Genomic DNA, 16,142 nt, shown 5'->3' on the forward strand with positions numbered 1-16,142 from the left:
GTGGACTGAGCTGCGTCCTCCTCTCCCCTGAGACCTTCAGAAGGTGGCCGTATTCAGAAAGAGGGACCCTGCGGAAGGCATCAGCTAAGGTCCTCAGGTAGCACCCACCCTGGGTACAGAAACAGAACAAGAGAACAGAATGGGGGGAGAGAGGAAGCCTTAGAGCTAATCGTGATGCTGCACATGCCCCTTTTTAGAAGCGGTTGAACTATGGACGTTTATGAAGTGTGACTATTCTATCAAGAAAACTACTAAACAAAAAAAAGAGAGGAACCAACCTTGACCAATGATTCCCATGGGTGCAGGAGGAAGAGCCTGCTTTGGGGGTCTTGAGTTTGTTGGAGCAGTGGTGGGACCATTGAGGAGGGCTATCGATCCTGGTTGCACAACTCAAAGAGGATAATCAACGTGATATGTGTACAAGCTGTTGTGTTGGAGATGTTCGATCGTGTATATTTCTTTTGCCAAAACTGGAAAAAAAAAAATCATCGCCTGAACAAGGCTGTGCGCAGGGGTGGGGGCAAGAAGAAGTTTCACCGTGGACGGTGGTAAAGACCGCCCAGCTCTTCTTGAGAGGGTTGAATTACCGGATTGTGCGGCACGTGGGGAAGGCCCCAATAAAACGGCCTGAGCAAGAACAGAACAGAAAACAACCCACTGTCATCAAGCCGATTCTAACCCAGAGCGGCTCTGTGCCCAACGAGAGAGCACAGGGCCTGGCAAAGGCAGGGCTGCAGCGACTGCAGGTCTGCAGCCACGAGTCAAAGGATGCTCCCAAACGCCAAACCGAAGGCCGGCCGTCGAGTCGAGTCGGCACTGACTCGAGCACCTCAGAGGACAGGGTAGAACTGCCCTGTGGGTTGCCGAGACTGGAACTCTCAGCCTCATCTTTTCCCCATGAAACCGCTGGTGAATTCCATCTACTGACCTCGAGGTCAGCAACCCAACATGTAACGCACTAGGCTCCCGTGGTTCCTCCAGAAACAAGCCAACCACTCCCAAACTCACTGCCGACAGTCAATTCTGACTGACAGCGATCCTGTAGGACACGGTAGAACGGCCCCAGCAGGCCTCTCAGACGGCCACTCTTGATGGGAGTAGAGGCCTCGCCTTTGCCCCACCCAGGCTCGGAGCAGCCACTACGCGCTGCAACAGGAAGGGCAGGGTTCCTCAGAGCTTTTCCAGGGAGCCTGGCCCCGCTTGCAGACTCCTGGCCTTCAGACCTCTGCTAGAACGTTCGGGTGGTCTGAGTCCCCCAGTTGGTGGCCATTTATAGGGCATCCCTGGGAAATGAGCACAGGGAGACCCTCACACTGTGGGGCTGGACTCCCCATAGGTTCCCAGGACTCCCCACTGGGCAGGCCCTGAAGAGGTGACTTAGGCTTTGTGGCCAGGATGCCTGGGTGACAGGCCTGAGAGGCCTGGAAGTCAGGGCGAGGGTGCTCAGGAGCCAGGGGGCCAGGGAACCAGGAGGACAAGGGGCAGGGGGCTGGGTGTGAGGGGCCTTTGGGATGGCTGGTCAGAAGGGAGAGATGGTGTGTGTATGGTGTCATTAGTGAGGGGTGGGGTGTGGACCTGGTGGGGGGGAGCTCCCCACACAGAGGCAACTGCTTTGGTGGGAGAGAGGCACGGCCATTGATCCCAAGTCTTTACCTTGTACCCCTGAAGTTTGAGAGATGTTTTCACCCAAGAGGGCTCTAGGGAGGGGGGTCCTCAAAGAAGAGGCAAGAAGGCCAAAAAGGAGGTATTTGGTGCCCCACTCTCCCCTGTCCTCGGAGGCTCAGGGACCATCCTGGCTCCCGGCAACCCCATGTGGGACAGGACTTCGGAGAGTCCTGCCTGGTCCTCAGTCTGCAGGGCGGGAAGGCTCAGTTTTCCCAGGTTTGGCTCCAGTTGGCCGAAGCCCTCTGGGCTCCTACCGGCCTTCCTGTGTCCTTCTCTAAGGCCAGGAGGCTGGCCTCATGGGTCAAATATTCCAGACCAGTAGAGGCGCCAGCCCGAGACCAGAAGGCAGGAGGACAGACGCTGGGGCAGGCACTTGTTCCTGGCCCGCAGGCTACCTTGTGACCGCATCTGCATCCTGGTACCCACAGCCCCTGCTCCTGCAAGCCCGGCCCTCACCATGCCTCCTGTTGGCTGGTTCTGGAAACGCCCCCCCTCTCCCTCCTGTCAGAACTGTGGTTCCCCACAGATGTCGGACTTTGACCCCTCTCCTCTTGCCTCCCCCAGTCCTACCCACCTTGACACTTTCCCTCCATTGCCCTGGAGATGAGACAAACTCCATCTGTCCCCTGCCAGTGTCCCTGGCCCAGATGGGGTGTTGGTCAAGGAAGGTGGGGGCAGGCCAATCTTTGCTGTTTACACCAGAAGAAACTAAGGCCCAGGGAGGGCACATAGCTGTCCCAGGTCGTCCAGTACCAGGGCTGGGTCTTCGGGAGGAGCCAGATGGAGGAAGGGTGAAGGCTTGGGCACTCTACATCCTCCCATCCTGCCCCCCCCACCCCCAGGGAGCTTTTCCTGGGGCAGCATGAGCAGGATGTGGCCCCTCCACCAATCAGGGCACCTGGGAAACCAGCCAAGCCACACCCCCTCCAAAAAACAAACTCGGGGCTCTAGAGGCCTTTCTGACTCACAACGACCGGACAGGACCGGGTAGACCTGCCCCTGTGGGTTTCTGAGACCGCACACCAGGACTTCTGGGCCAGCACCCCCTTTTCCCACCGCCGCCCCAGAGTGAGGCCCCTCCGATGACAGGCCCTAATGGCTCTGGGCAGTCCTTCCCCCGCCCCCCTCCCGCCACCCAATGCTCCCTTGTCGTGCCCACCACCTCCCAGGAACCCCCTCTGAAGCCCTCACCCAGGGGGTGAGCATGGCCCCGGCCATTGAAGCCCCTCCAGGGGAAGGGGCTTGGGCAGGAAGGCCATGATGAAGAGTGCTGGGTGTCCTGAATGACTGGGGGGCTGGAGCCCCCCAGCCCTGGGCAGAGTCCAAGCTTCACACAGGCTCCCTTGTCCCCCTGCCCAGCCTGGGCCGGCTCCACCCGGAAGTGGGACAAACGACACTGTCCTGTGGGTTTCGGAGACCGTAACTCGTTACGGGAGTGGAACGCCTCTTTTTCCTTCTTCACACTGCTGACTTGGAGGCTAGCCGCCCCTGGTGTAACCATGATGCCCCCCGGACTCCTGGTGACAAATGCGGTGGGCAACTTAAGCAGCCGCCTCCAGGGAGGGGTCTGCGGACGGGTCAACGAAAAGCTCAAGGTCCTCCAGCACCCGACCTCTTGGATAAGAGGACGTGGTCAGGACAGGGGAGGCACCTCTCACGAATGCGCAGCGTACCTGGCTTCCGGCTACGACTCAAAGGGGCCCGCCCCCTCCTCCGCATTTTACAGATGGGTCCATGGAGGCTCAGGTGACCGCGGGGCTCCACCCTCACCCTGGCCCTGTATCCTCCCCCTGCCCCGCCCAGCTGAGAGAGGGTGTGGGGAGGGAGGCTGGCAAACAAACCCACCACGGACAGGCGGGTGGATTGGGGGCATTTATTTTTCACCAGGCCAGCCTAGCCTTTGGGCTGAAGACACCCTCCTCCCACCCTTAGATAGAGAGCATCTCTCCCAGGCCTGAGACATGGCAGGGGGCCCTCCCTCCGCGGACCCTGCTGCCTGGACTACAACCGAGGCTGCAGGGCAGGCGCGGGGGCCCAGGGCGCAGGGCTGGCGGTCTGGTGCGCGCTGTATCGGCTCACATACTCCGTCACCGTGGGGCCTGCAATGCGCGTACTTCCACAGGTGTCGAAGCTGGGAAGTGAGAGAGAGGAGGGATCGACTCCACAGGTGGCGGGCCCACAGCCACTGCCCAGGGGAAACAGGCACCACGGGCCAACGCGGCCAGCAGAGGTGGGCTCCTCCCCTGCTGCTAGTCCCGTAGCCCGCGACCTCAGGCCCAGAGGGACTAACTGCTGCCTGGTCCCGACCAGAAGTGGATCCATTAGCTATTTTCTTAAAGTAGACAGCCAGGCCTTTATTCCTCGTCTCTAACCCGCCCCCACCTTGTCATCTCCTGGCCCCGATGCTCTCCCCTTCTCCCCCCACCTCCACCCCATATGCTTAGAGGGTCCCTGCCTAGCTCCCCAGAGCAAAACCCACCACCACTTTCCTCTGTCCTGTTTCTTAGCTGGACGTCAAAGATTCCTGGTCCCACTGCCTGGCCACCTAATCTTATCCCCCTTGCCCCTCCTCCATCCATACTTCAGTGGCCAGGTTCCCCGTTCCTCTCCGAACTCTCAAGGACACCCCCACCCCTCGGCCAGGCCGTAGTGCAAGCAGCTCTCTCTGATGCAAGGTCAGTGTTTGACCTTGAAAGCGCATTTCCCGCATCTCCCGCCCGCCGATTGCAATATCGCCCATTGCCACCAGGGGGAGAGGGGCGCCCGCTCCAAAAGCAAGGCTCAGGCCGCGCAGGGACGTGGAGGTGAGGGGTTAATGCCCACGTGCCCCCACCCAACCCGGCCCAGCCGGCTTATCAGCAGCGAGGACACAGATTCCAGCTCAGAGCCCAGAGATTCTGGAACGTTCTGTTTCATACACTGCTGCTCCTGCTTAAACTCTCTTCATTGCCAACATGTCGATTTTGACACATGGCGACCCCATAGGGCAGAGTCGAACTGCCCCTGGTCTGGGGATTTCAAGGACTGCCACTCCTTGCAGGAGTAGACAGCCCCATCTTTTCTCTGGAGGAAAGGCTGGTGGTTTCGAACTGCTGACCTAGCAGTTAACAGCCCAAGAGGTAACCCACCGCCATCCCAGCAGGGTTCCTGTCTGATCATAAGTAGCTATGGGGCTGGGTTTGGGCTCCAGGAATCCGCCTCCAGCCAGGGCAGCTAGGGGGAGGGGAGGCGAGGGGGCCTGGGCCTGGAGAGAGGGGTGAGGGCCAGCGGGGTCCCGGGCCTGGAGAGAGGGGTGAGGGCCACCTGCCCACTCACCAGGTGTAGACGAGCAGGACCAGGAGGGTGGCAAGGAACACCGCCAGGAGCAGCGACAGGAAAGCGATGATGACCACAGTGCCCGCACTCTGCACCCCCGAAGTCCCCTGCAGGACCTCCACTGAGGGGACCACACCGCACCCGGAGGGGGAGGGGGAGAGAAGGCAGGAAAGGAGATTTTGCTTGACCTGAGAAGAGGCCGCTCCCACCCCACCCCCGGGCTGGGAGGGAGGGGCCTGAGACAGCAGGAAGATTTAGGGGGCCTGGATGGGGGACCCACCACCCCATTCTTGGGAGCCCTTCCCAAGCCGCAGGCAGGCCTCTAGCCCCCAGTACCAGAGCCTCCTCTCGCGGTACCTCTCTGCAGCCGTGTCTCATCAGACCACTCTGTTTCTGCCACTGGCCCCCTCTGGTTCATCACCAGGAACTTCACCCTAATGGGGAGACCCAGCATGGAATGGGGGGGCCTGGGTCCTAACACTGGGTACCCTTGTCTCCCAGGGTCTGGGGAGAGCACCAGAGGGTGGAGCGTGGAGCAGGAGCTCAGAGAGAGCCCAGCCAAAACCCAAACCCTAGCCGGGCCAGCTAGTCGTTTCCAACTCCCAGCAGCCCTATCGTGTGACCGGGTAGAACTGCCCAAGTAGAAAGACTTTTTCCCCCTGCAGAACTGTTGCTGGTATCGAACCGCTGGCCTTGTGGTTAGCAGCCCAACCCATAACCCCCTTCACCACCAAGTGCTAGCCCCAACCCACCCCCCCAAACTCACTGCCATAGAGTCGAATCTGACTTACATCGACCGTATAGACAAGGTAGGACTGCCCCTGTAGGTTTCCCAGACTGCAACTCTTTACAAAGAGTGGTGCGAACCCCAGCCTTTTCCCTGCTCACCCTCCAGGGGTCAGTGTCCTCATTTGGGGTGTGTTGGGGGTGTGTGTGCTGGATTTGGTCTCTCGGCTAACATCAGTGAATCAGCACTTAGGGTCGGGAGACAAGGGGACGCCCAGTCTGGATGGGGAGACCCCCTTGTTAGGTTCGGCCCCACCATGGGGTCCGGGGCTCAAGGCGAGGGGCCCTCTGCTCAAGAGAGCAGAATTCCCAAGACCCTGGTCCTCTCACGGGTTGCAGAACTAGACCAGGAATCGGGGCCCAAGAGTGTTCTAAGCTCAAGCTTGGGGATCGTGGGATGCACCCATCCCCTGGAGGGGCCGGGCAGGGTCACTCACCGGTAGGGGCCCGGGCCCGGCAGGGGGTGGTTGCAGCCCGTTTTGTTGGGGGCGCAGTGGGTGTCATTGCCCACCCGGAGGACCTGGAGCTGGTTGTGGGCCTGGCTGTTGGAGTAGAGGGCGCGGTGGGCCCGCAGCGTGAGGTAATAACCCTTCCCTGGGAGGTCAGCTGGGGCAGGCAAGCCTTCCATCGACTGTGGAGCGGTGAAGTTGCGGATGGCTGGGGATGGTGCTGTGGGTCAGTTGGTGGGGCCCCAAGGGGCAGGATGGCCACCCTCGCACGCCTCTGCCGCTGGTTCCTGGCCCACCTGCCCATTTCATAGAAGGGAAGTCGAGGGCCGGCCAGCCAACTCACCATCACTTCGGGCTACCACCAGCCAGATGGCATCAGAGTCGGAGATGTCTCGGTGGCCGAACTGACCCCGAGGCTGCTCCAGTGTGAAGGTGGACTGGGTGACCTTGCCCTCCAGCTTGCTGGAGTCTGCGAGCCGAGGCACGTAGCTGATGCGCTCTGGGGTCGGGGCGAAAGGGCTGGTGGCTAAGAGGCTGATCAAGGCAGGCCTCCCCGGGACCAGGCTGAGGCAGGAGGCACCCCCACTGCCCTGGGAGTCAAAGTCTGAGCGGGGAGCCATGCACGCTCTGAGGGAGGAGCTGGGACTCTTTCCTGGGGGAGCCAGGCAGATGGGAACCCTCCCTGGCCAGTCTGTGCCCCTGGGCAGAGGGAGGTGGCTAGAGTTCCAGCTCCTTGCCCCCTCGCTTGGGATCCTACCGGGGTGGGTACTGTGAGAGATCGGGAAAGGTTCGGTGAACCCCACTTTCATTCCCTGTCACTCTTGGGGTCCCCAGGTGAGGGTGGCTAGGGAAGGCACAGGAGGCCCCCCCAGCTGCAGGCCCAGTCCTGGGGTGCCCAGTGGTTTGGGGCTCAGCCTTTCTCCATCAAGGCTTTCCATCCAACGCCCCCCACATGCGTTAGCCAGACACGAATGGCTCAGGCGGGGAGGGGTGAGGGGGTGAGGGGGGGGCCGCGTGAGGGGTAGTCCAGGCAGGTCCCCATTGAGACTGTGACTCACCTCTGAGGCTGGCTCAGGAGGATCCAACCCATCCCACTCCCACGGAGTTGATTTCGACCTATCATGACCCTGTCTATGGTCTCTCAGGAGGTACATCTACTGCGGAGTAACTGGTGAGCCTGAACCGCTGACCTTGGGGTAGCAGTGCAAATCTTAACCGAGAGCATCACCAGGTTCAGCGTATTGAACAACTCTCCCTTCCCACCCAGTTCCCACACTGGCCCCCAGGCACTTCCCGTTCAGGCCAGTTCCCCACTCAGCCCTCCCCGTCCCTCCTGGGGGGCAGGGATGGGGAGAGGGCAGCCTCCTCCCAGATGCCTGCTGGGACTCACAGAGGACAATCTTGCCCCTCAGAGAGTTCAAAGCCCCTAACTTCGAGGCCAGCAGTTTGAAGCCACCAGCCACCACCACTACAGGAGAAAGATGGGACTTTCCAGTCCCGGCAGGAGTCTCTGGGACCCACCAGGGAGGTCCTACAGGGTCCTGCAGGGTCCGCCCCAGTGGACATCGACTTGATAGCAGGGGGCTTTGTTTTTGACGTGTTAATGAAAAGTTCAGTGCCTACGCTTCACATCCAAGGTTACGAGGATAAAGAGCCTGGTGGTACAGTGGATTAAGCAGCTCACCTACCAGCTGCTCCACAGGACAAAGATGAGACTGTCTATTCTGGGCCGGAGGCACAGTCTCAGGCACCCACAGGGGCGGGTCTCCCCTGTCCTGCAGGGTCGCCCTGAGTCGGCGCCGACTCCATGGCTGTGAGTTGGGAGGTTTTTTGTTTTGTTTTGTTTTAACGATTGCCCTCACACCCCCAAGGTCAGGCACAAGACCACCATGCCCCTCCTCTTCCCAGCCCCCCAAACTGGGGAGGAGTACAAGATGAGGCGAGCTTTTTAGGTGGGTCTCCAGAACCGTCTATCTTTTTTTCAGTTCAGCTCAATCCGATTCATTCCTACTTAGTTCCTCTGGGTTCGGAGGCCCACCAGTGCACACAGCATGCCGTGAGCATGGTCAGGGACCAGATTTGCTTCTGGAAGAAAAGTGATTGGGGTAGCAGTTGGGGTGGGGCCCTGGCTCTCCAAACAGCTTTGGTTTAAGAGCAGAGGAGGGGGTAATCCCTCTAGCACCCCCTCAGAGAGTTGCCTTGGGGTAAGGGGTAGGTGTGGGCTAGGAGACCCCCATCCATCCCCCCACATCTACTGAAAGTCCAAAGTCCCTTCCTCTGTCCCAGCCAGGCTCAGCGAAGCCTCTCCTCCTGAGGCGGAGGGCGAGGAGCACCTTTGGGGAGAAGTGAGTGAGTGGGGTAAGGACTCCGGGCAGTGACAGGAGTCCACGCGGGACGGGGGTGGTGGTGGAGGACAGTAGTCCCAGTTCTCCTTTCTGGAGGGGTCAGGTGTCTCTCAAGTGGCCACTTTTGGCAGAAGGATGCCCCCAGTTCCCAGACATGGGAGGTGGGTGGGTCAGACACAGCAGGACTCCCACCCTCACTCACCTAGGCCTGTCCCCCACCGGAGAATGGTCAGCAGCAGCAGCAGCGGTATCAACAGCTGAAGCGGTCCCCTACCGAGCCCCATGGCCAGGCCAAACATCCCACTTTCTGTCTGTGCAAGGTCCCAGGACCGGTCTATAGCTGTGCTGGGCTGGGGGAGGCTGCTTCGGGCCCCTCCTGCTGCCCCTCCCCAGTACCCCCTCCTTGCAAACAACTGGTCAGACAGGTTTGGGGGCAGAATCTCAGGCCTTGTGGATTTGGCATCACCAGGGAGGGGTCTGAAGAAAACAATCATCCGCTGTCGCCAGGACAAGCCTGGACACCCCCACCTCCCAGGAGTGCCAGGGGCAGGGAGGGGCCGAGAAGGAGGAGGCAGACCTACAGGGGTCTGGGCAGCCGCAGGGAGAACCCTGCCACACCTATCGCAGGACATCTTCTCCTGCAAACACTCGCCCTCCTGGTAACCTGGCTTCTCGCGGCACCCTGGGGAGGGGCTAGCTTCCTTTACTAATAGAGGTCTCTACCGGAAGGCGGCTGCTCCAGGATCACCCAGGCGGCCAGTGGGGGGCCACTGCTTGGCTGCACCCCCTGCTGTCCAGGCTTGGGGAGAGGGTTCCCTCACTCCTCCCCCTGTCCAAGTGACCATCGGGCCTGCCCTCTCTCTCTTTCCCCCATCCCTGGCCACTCTTCTCTAGAGAGGATTCCAGAAGGGGCCCAGCATGGGGGAGCAGAGTGTACACTGACCCCCACTCTCCTGCATGGGAGCAGAACCCTTCAGCCCAGCCTCCACACCTGGCCCAAACTGTCCTTCTAAACCTCCAGCCCACCGTCCCTTAGCCTGATCCCTGGGGGTCTTGGTGGCCCACCCTGCCTTACAGAAACAGTTGCAGGAGTGTCTCACCAACAGGATTCTTTCCTTGACCCAATTATGAATAGTGAGGCCGGGAGCCAAGGTTGCCCAGCAAGCAAGCAAAAGGGTGGATTAGAGAGAGAGGCGCCTTGCCCAGGGAGGCATGCTGGGGGCCCTAAGGCAAAGCAGACCCCGGTTCCCTGAACAAGGGAAAGGGAGAGGTGTTTAAAGGAGTGTGGGCAGGAAGGATATTATGTTTCTTCCTGGACAGAGGTGGAGAATTCTGGGAATTTGGTTTCCATGGGTAGGGGGATGGTAATTGGGTGTGCACACAACAGGGGTTCACAAATGGAGTCTGGTGTTAAGGCTTTTGGGTAGGGGGTCATCGCTCATGATGGGTCGGTGCACACATGCTGGGCAGTCAAGTCCCCTGCTCAGCCCCTCTTCTTTGCCCTTGTTCAATTCCGGGTTACAGTCGTCCGGTCCGGCCCCTGTCCTCGGACTCGTTTAAGTTGGTCAACTGGGTGAATGCTGCCGGGCAAGGGTGTGGAACTAGAACACATCATTCTTGGGGGTTGGGGGGGATTGAAAATGACAAAGGCTATTGTAATACGCCCCAAGTGAACATGTTACCTGGACGTGGGGTGTGACTGAGCCTGTACTTTGTGGGCTGGGGAAATTCCTCCAAGTTAGCTGGACTTGAAATATGAAGGTGGAAGGATCCTACCTCTTTCCTAATCGGTTTTGAAACTAGCGGCTGCCAAGCGAGTTCATTGTGCACTCAGAAGCCGCGCGCAGGGTGAGGTGGGACGAGAATGAACCACTGGTCACCAGACAATGAAAATCCCAGGTCCTCTTACCTGGCCTACCCCACATCCTTCTTAAAGCAGGCCAAGGCCAGGCCTGCTTTCTCATGACCTGGGACATTTGCATGTGCTATTCTCCTGCCTAGAAGGAGCACATTCCTAAGGTTACTTCAAACCCAGTTGAGATATCACCTCTGGATAAAGCCCTCCCCACCCCCCAGACAATATTCCCAGCCTGTTTGCCAGACCCCCAAACAGAAGAAATCTCTTCTTTCTTAGTGTTCTCATGGTACTCTGAGCCCTTCCTGATCCGCATAACTAGCCAGTCATGCGCTGTCCGCTGTCTGCCCTGGGGTGAGTGGGAGGTTGACCGTCTTCAGGGGGGTTGGCATTGCCTGAAAGCCCTGTCCCATCCAAGCCCTGGGTCACCGTAGAGAAGAAGACTCATGTAATTTCCTATCCCCGAGGAGGAGCTGCTGTCCATTGTAGGAATGAACCCTGAGCACCCCCAGCCTGGTCTCAAGAGCCACATGACCCATTAGGACCAGCACGGTCAACAGCCCCTCTCTACTGAGACAATCCTCTCTGGTCTCGCCAGCATCCTTGACCCAACAATGCAGCGATAAGCCAAAGGGCAAGACCTGGGGAGAAAAGAGAAGGCATCCTCCTCTCTCCTCCTGCTCTGGAGCTTTTTGGTCAGGGTACCAGAGACGAGTGTCTACGCCAGGCGGACCCCCTTTTTCACCATCACCTCCTCACCCTAGCCTTGAGGTCACCAAGGCTCAGCAGCTCTGGGCCACCCTTTCCGAACGTGAAAGCGCTCTCTGCTTCGGCACCCTCCTCTTCTGGATGGCACCCCTTCTCCCTTTGCTCCCCAACACGCCTGCCTCTCTTCTCACCTCTCGGTCTATTTCTTTCGCCTCCTTTGAGGGCTAGTTTCCCTGTCCGGAAATGGAAGCTCTTCTCAGGCCTGGCCTTGGCCTGTCTAGTAGGAACCCCAAGACTCTGATCCGTATCCTTCAGGTCTGTCCCAAAGGGAACTCACTGCCACGTGAGAATCATCAACCAGCACAAGATGTTGATTGAGGACAGCATTTGCCTGAGGACAGAGTTCAGAAGAGGAATGGGCACAGGCGCACAAAGAGGAAGTGGGATATGTGATGAGGGGATTGCAAGGGATAGGTTGGATGAGAGTGTGTGAATTGTTGAACGTCAGACTATGATGTGCTCTATAAACCGTCACCTACTTCACACACACACACGTGCGCGCACGCACAGAGAGAGAAGTGTTCATGCTGTAAGGAGCCCTTGTGGCACAGTGGTTAAGTACTAGGTGCTAACCATAAGGTTGCCAGTTCAAAACCACCACCCACTCCATGGAAGAAAGGGGCCGTAGACTGGTTCTGTAAAGATGACAGCCCTGGAACCCTATGGGACAGTTCTACTTTGTCTTATAGGATCATTATGAGTCAGGGTTTGGTTCATACCTGTAGGGAAGCTGACAGACAGGTATGAGGAGCACCCTCTTCTCATGTGTACACTCCAGTTACAGTCAACCAGGATGCACATTTTTCCATCTTTGCTCTGTCCTTCCTGTGTGTGTGTGTGTGTGTGTGTGAGAGAGAGAGAGAGAGACCTTTTTCTCTCTCTACCACTTGAAAGTCCCATCGTGACATGGGAAAAGCTTGCTTTAGCCTTTCAAAAACACGTTCTTGCTCATTGACCCATCTCATCGGATCCCCAGAAGTGGGCAGGGCAGGAATGAGGATTAATCCGATTACACAGATGAGAAAACTGGGCCCCAACAGGGGGAGGACCTTCCTCTAGCCCCACGGTGGGTCAGCAGGGGAGTCACCTCAGGTGGTCAGATGCCCAGAGGGAGCGCTATCTTTTCCTTCGTGAAAATCTGTGTTTAATTGGGGCCGCGGGGGCAGGGCATTGAATGACGGTTGCTCCGTTGGCTCATCGCATAGCCACAGGAACCTGCTTTACAGTCCTGTCACTTGTCTTTTCCTCCCCCAGTAGGTGCTTTTGGGTCATGCTCTCTCCTACTGGCTGGGGCTGGGGTCATCCGGAGGCTCAGCTGGCGTGGGTGGATCCATTTTTAAGGGAGCTCACCCATAGGGCACGGGGCCTCGGTTTGAAATCACCAGCCACTCCTCGGGTGGAAGACAGAGCTTTCTACTCCTGTAAAGAGTTACCGTCTCAGAACCGCCCAGGGGCCGTTCTACCCTGTTCTGTAGGGTTGAGGTGAATCCGCATCAACTCAATGACGGGAATGTGTTCCCACAAGAGCCTTACCCGGTGCAAATCACTGGCTTGACTTCATTGATTGTGGGCCTCAGAAAAATGAACCCCTTCAACATTGTCTTTCGTTTATCACGATGTTTATGGGTCTAGTTGGTCTAGTTTTTTGTTCTTCTCTCTATGCCGAGGTGGAATCGATCCTGAAGAGCAGTCTTTGAGTTTCATCGGTACGTGCTTCACGTCCGTAGTGCAGGCTAGGGTTGTGTCCTTTGCACACTGCAGTTTGTTCGACGGTCTTCCCGCAAATACCATTTTTCAAGAACACACTAGGACATCCTGCTTGGTAAAGCGGAGGGGCAGTGGAGATGGGGAAGGCCCTGGATCAGACGGACGGACGGACGGACGGACACAGGGCTGCGACAATGGGCTCCAACACAGGAACAATCGCGAGGATGACAATTGTGCTGCTCAACATGCATCGAAACCGACTCAAAGGCGCCTAACAAGAAGTACAATTTGCTGGAAATACTGTGAAAATGGTTGCAGTGGTACGTTAGAAAGAAACTGCCAGCAATCCATCCTAGATGTAAGAGAATGCGGAATGAAGGGGATCGTGGCTCGTGGCAGATGGCTCTTGGCCAAAGCAGAGAATACCAGATAGATGTACTTGTGCCTTATTGCCTATGCAAAGTACTCAAATCTGTGGCTCATAAATACATATATATATGTGTATATATGTATATATATGTCATATATATATATCACATTGCAAAGAGTGGATAATCCAGATATTCCAGAAGGCATCACTGGGACCAAGACCGTCCTTTGAACAGCACAAGGGGGTGCTGCATGGTTAGACTCAGGAAAGGGGGAGACAGGGCTGTTTCTTTTCACCGTTCTATCTGTTCAATCCGCTTGCTAATCTGCTCTTTGCTAATGGCACTACTGGGTAAAGTGTTGACTTACTAGCCACAGGTTGTTGGTTCAAACTCACCAAGCCTCCGAGGGAGTAAAATGAGGCCGTCTGCTCCTTTGAAGAGCTATCGTCTCAGAAACCAAAGGGCCGCAATAAATTTAAATCTAACTCACTTCTTTCTACCTCACAAAGACACACTCCTCATTTGCTTTTCACATGTAGGGCTTCAACCCACCTGGACTCCACCGCTGCATGTAGCGTAGGTGCGTTCTGAGTTGGAGTAATTCTAGTGACTCTAAGGTTGGTTGCTAGAGGGACTTGTCTTGCTAGTTGTAGTTAGTTTACTCATCAGCGTGAGCCTGGCTGGTGGGGAAATTTGCACGGCCTTAGCCAGCAGGCTGAACCCAAGGTCTTAGAATCGGGGATCGTTTCGCCGGTTCCTAGAATGGGGAGGTGTTTCATTAGACTCAGGGTTTGAGGAGACAACCCTTCCTCCCCACGCCTTCTCCACCCTCAGCTTGTAAGACAGCAACCCTCTGATAACAGTCCAAGAGACAATTATTCCCCAAGGCTGAGCAGAGAGCACCTTTAAGAACTCGGCAGGCTGGGTCCTCCACCACCTCCCTGGAGAACCAATCGGGCCAACTCTCCCCAACTCTGCACTCCGTGACGTCCTGCTGGGACGCGGCCACAGAAGGAATATTTCATCAGGGAACCGAGCCAGTTCTACTAATTAGGCATTTTTCCTCCCGCTCCCCATTGTCCCGGTTTCCCAGAATAGCACGTGTGCTTGTCTAGAAGTCTCCCCTCCCTCTCCTGGGCTCCGGTTGCCTCACCAGGCCTAACCCCCAAGCCTGGCCTTTCCTGGGGGAACTTGCTCCAAGCTCTGAATGGTCACGAGGAAGTGAAGAGCATGACCCAGGCCCCTCCAGGTCAAGAGGAAGTGAACAAACTGCCTTTGGGGACCGCCCACCCCCCACCCCTCCTTGTGTCTGCATGCCAGGCTGTGGCTCTGAGGAGGGCAGAGCACCCAGAAACCCTGGACCCCACTCTGGGCCTGGACCAAGTGGCTGTAAATAGCTATCTGCAGGACAAGCGGAAAGATCCTCTCAGGATTTATTTTTGGTGTGATAGGAGCGGCCAATGACTATTTTCTCTTTCGTCTGAAAAGTTGGCCAGTTGTTCAAACGCAAAGGTACTGAATTCAGCATCCTTTCCCTGCGGCTTTGGAATGCCGCTGTGATCCCACACTCAGCCTTCTGTCGGCACCCAATGTCAGCGCTCAGCTCGAGCGGGGAGGGATGCTGGGGGTGGGGGCTCCACACCCACCTTCCTGCTCAGAGCAGACATTTGCTCTGTTTGCTCCAGTCCCCAAGGGCAGGAGTGAGGGCCCCTCCCAGACCTTCAAGGATCCAGGAGTCCTCTCTGGTCCTGCACTTTTCCTGAAGCTGTTCCAGGTGACCTTCTCCACTGCCCACCCACCACCCTGCGGGACAACCATCAGTTCAAATGGGGCAGCTCTCAGCAGTGCCACTGGGTGGCAGAGAGGACGACAGTAACAGGGGGACCAGAGATTTCTGCCCCCCTTTGCCCCCTACCATGTTCCTAGTCTAAGTTAGCCCTGGGGGTGGGGAGGGGGGAGCTGTATGAGTTTACCTGGGAAGAGAAGCCAGAAAGAGTGACTGGTCCTAGATCCCCTGCCCTGAGGTTAATACGGGGCGCCCGATTTGATGTGCCCTAGAAAAATAAGGAGTTCTATGTGTCTGATACCTCAAGGTGCAGAGACATATACGCTGATTACATCACACATTCATGTCATATGTGTGCATCGTGGGTACTCATATGTATGTGTGTGTGTACCTTAGTGTGTTTGAATTGACTTATGCACTGCCTGTTTCATTCCTTGGCTCAAGAATGCTGTCTACTCAATCATCCGCATTACACAATTTTTAAAATAAATCTATCTCATCAACCAATATTGACGACCAAGAGCTATGTCATCCTGTTGGGCAGCGGGGACAGGTCAGGGTGAAAGACTGACATTGTGTCCCTTCTCATGGACCTGATGGCCCAATGGAGGAGACAGACAAGCAACAGTTAATTACATGTGCATATCACAAGAGGTACAGTGCTGGGAAATCAAACAAGGCTCACGTGTGGCCACTGTACAATAGAAATAATGTAATGGATCTCAGTAAATCATACACCTGAAAGAGACTGAATGGGCAAATGTTCTGTGTTCGTCTGGGTTGACTAGAGAAACAAATCCAGAGATACTCATATGTGTGTAAGAGAGAGTTTTATATCCAAGAGTAATTGGATATTAAGGAAACATCCCGGCCCAGTCCAGATCAGGTCCATACATTCAATATTAGCCCATAAGTCGGATATTAGCCCAAATGTCCGATACTAGTCCATAAATTCTTCTACAGACTCAGGCAGCGCATGCAGTGATGCTGAAAGCAGGAAGATGGCAGGTCAGTGGTGAAAAGTCTTGTGGAAGCATCTCCGCGCTGGCGCAGCTCTCCATGTGGCTCCTCCAGCTCCAGGGCTCTGGCTCCATC

The 16,142-nt window shown here is 56.9% G+C and overlaps 1 protein-coding gene across 1 annotated transcript; it reads right to left on the reverse strand.

Annotated features, from left to right (window-relative positions):
- Window positions 1–3,666: 3,666 nt before the first annotated feature.
- On the reverse strand, window positions 3,667–8,844 carry UPK3BL2 (uroplakin 3B like 2). Its single transcript, XM_004705975.1, has 6 exons — window positions 8,763–8,844; window positions 6,559–6,714; window positions 6,204–6,423; window positions 5,338–5,414; window positions 4,981–5,101; window positions 3,667–3,796 (listed from the first exon to the last, which is right to left on the reverse strand). Exons 1-6 carry the CDS (start codon window positions 8,842–8,844, stop codon window positions 3,667–3,669), a joined length of 786 nt encoding a protein of 261 aa, XP_004706032.1.
- Window positions 8,845–16,142: the final 7,298 nt, after the last annotated feature.

Source organism: Echinops telfairi, unplaced genomic scaffold, assembly GCF_000313985.2.
Source record: "Echinops telfairi isolate 266 unplaced genomic scaffold, ASM31398v2 ScPeMD7_5;HRSCAF=22, whole genome shotgun sequence".
NCBI classification, from domain to species: domain Eukaryota; kingdom Metazoa; phylum Chordata; class Mammalia; order Afrosoricida; family Tenrecidae; genus Echinops; species Echinops telfairi.

Excerpts from the sequence above, each read along its gene's own strand:
- UPK3BL2 (XM_004705975.1), bottom strand. The coding sequence starts at position 8,844 with ATGGGGCTCGGTAGGGGACCGCTTCAGCTGTTGATACCGCTGCTGCTG. Across the intron at positions 6,715-8,762 it reads CCGGTGGGGGACAGGCCTAG|AGCGCATCAGCTACGTGCCT; the intron begins GTGAGTGAGGGT and ends CCCCGACCCCAG. Across the intron at positions 5,415-6,203 it reads CCGGGCCCGGGCCCCTACCG|GGTGAAGTTCCTGGTGATGA; the intron begins GTGAGTGACCCT and ends TCTCCCCATTAG.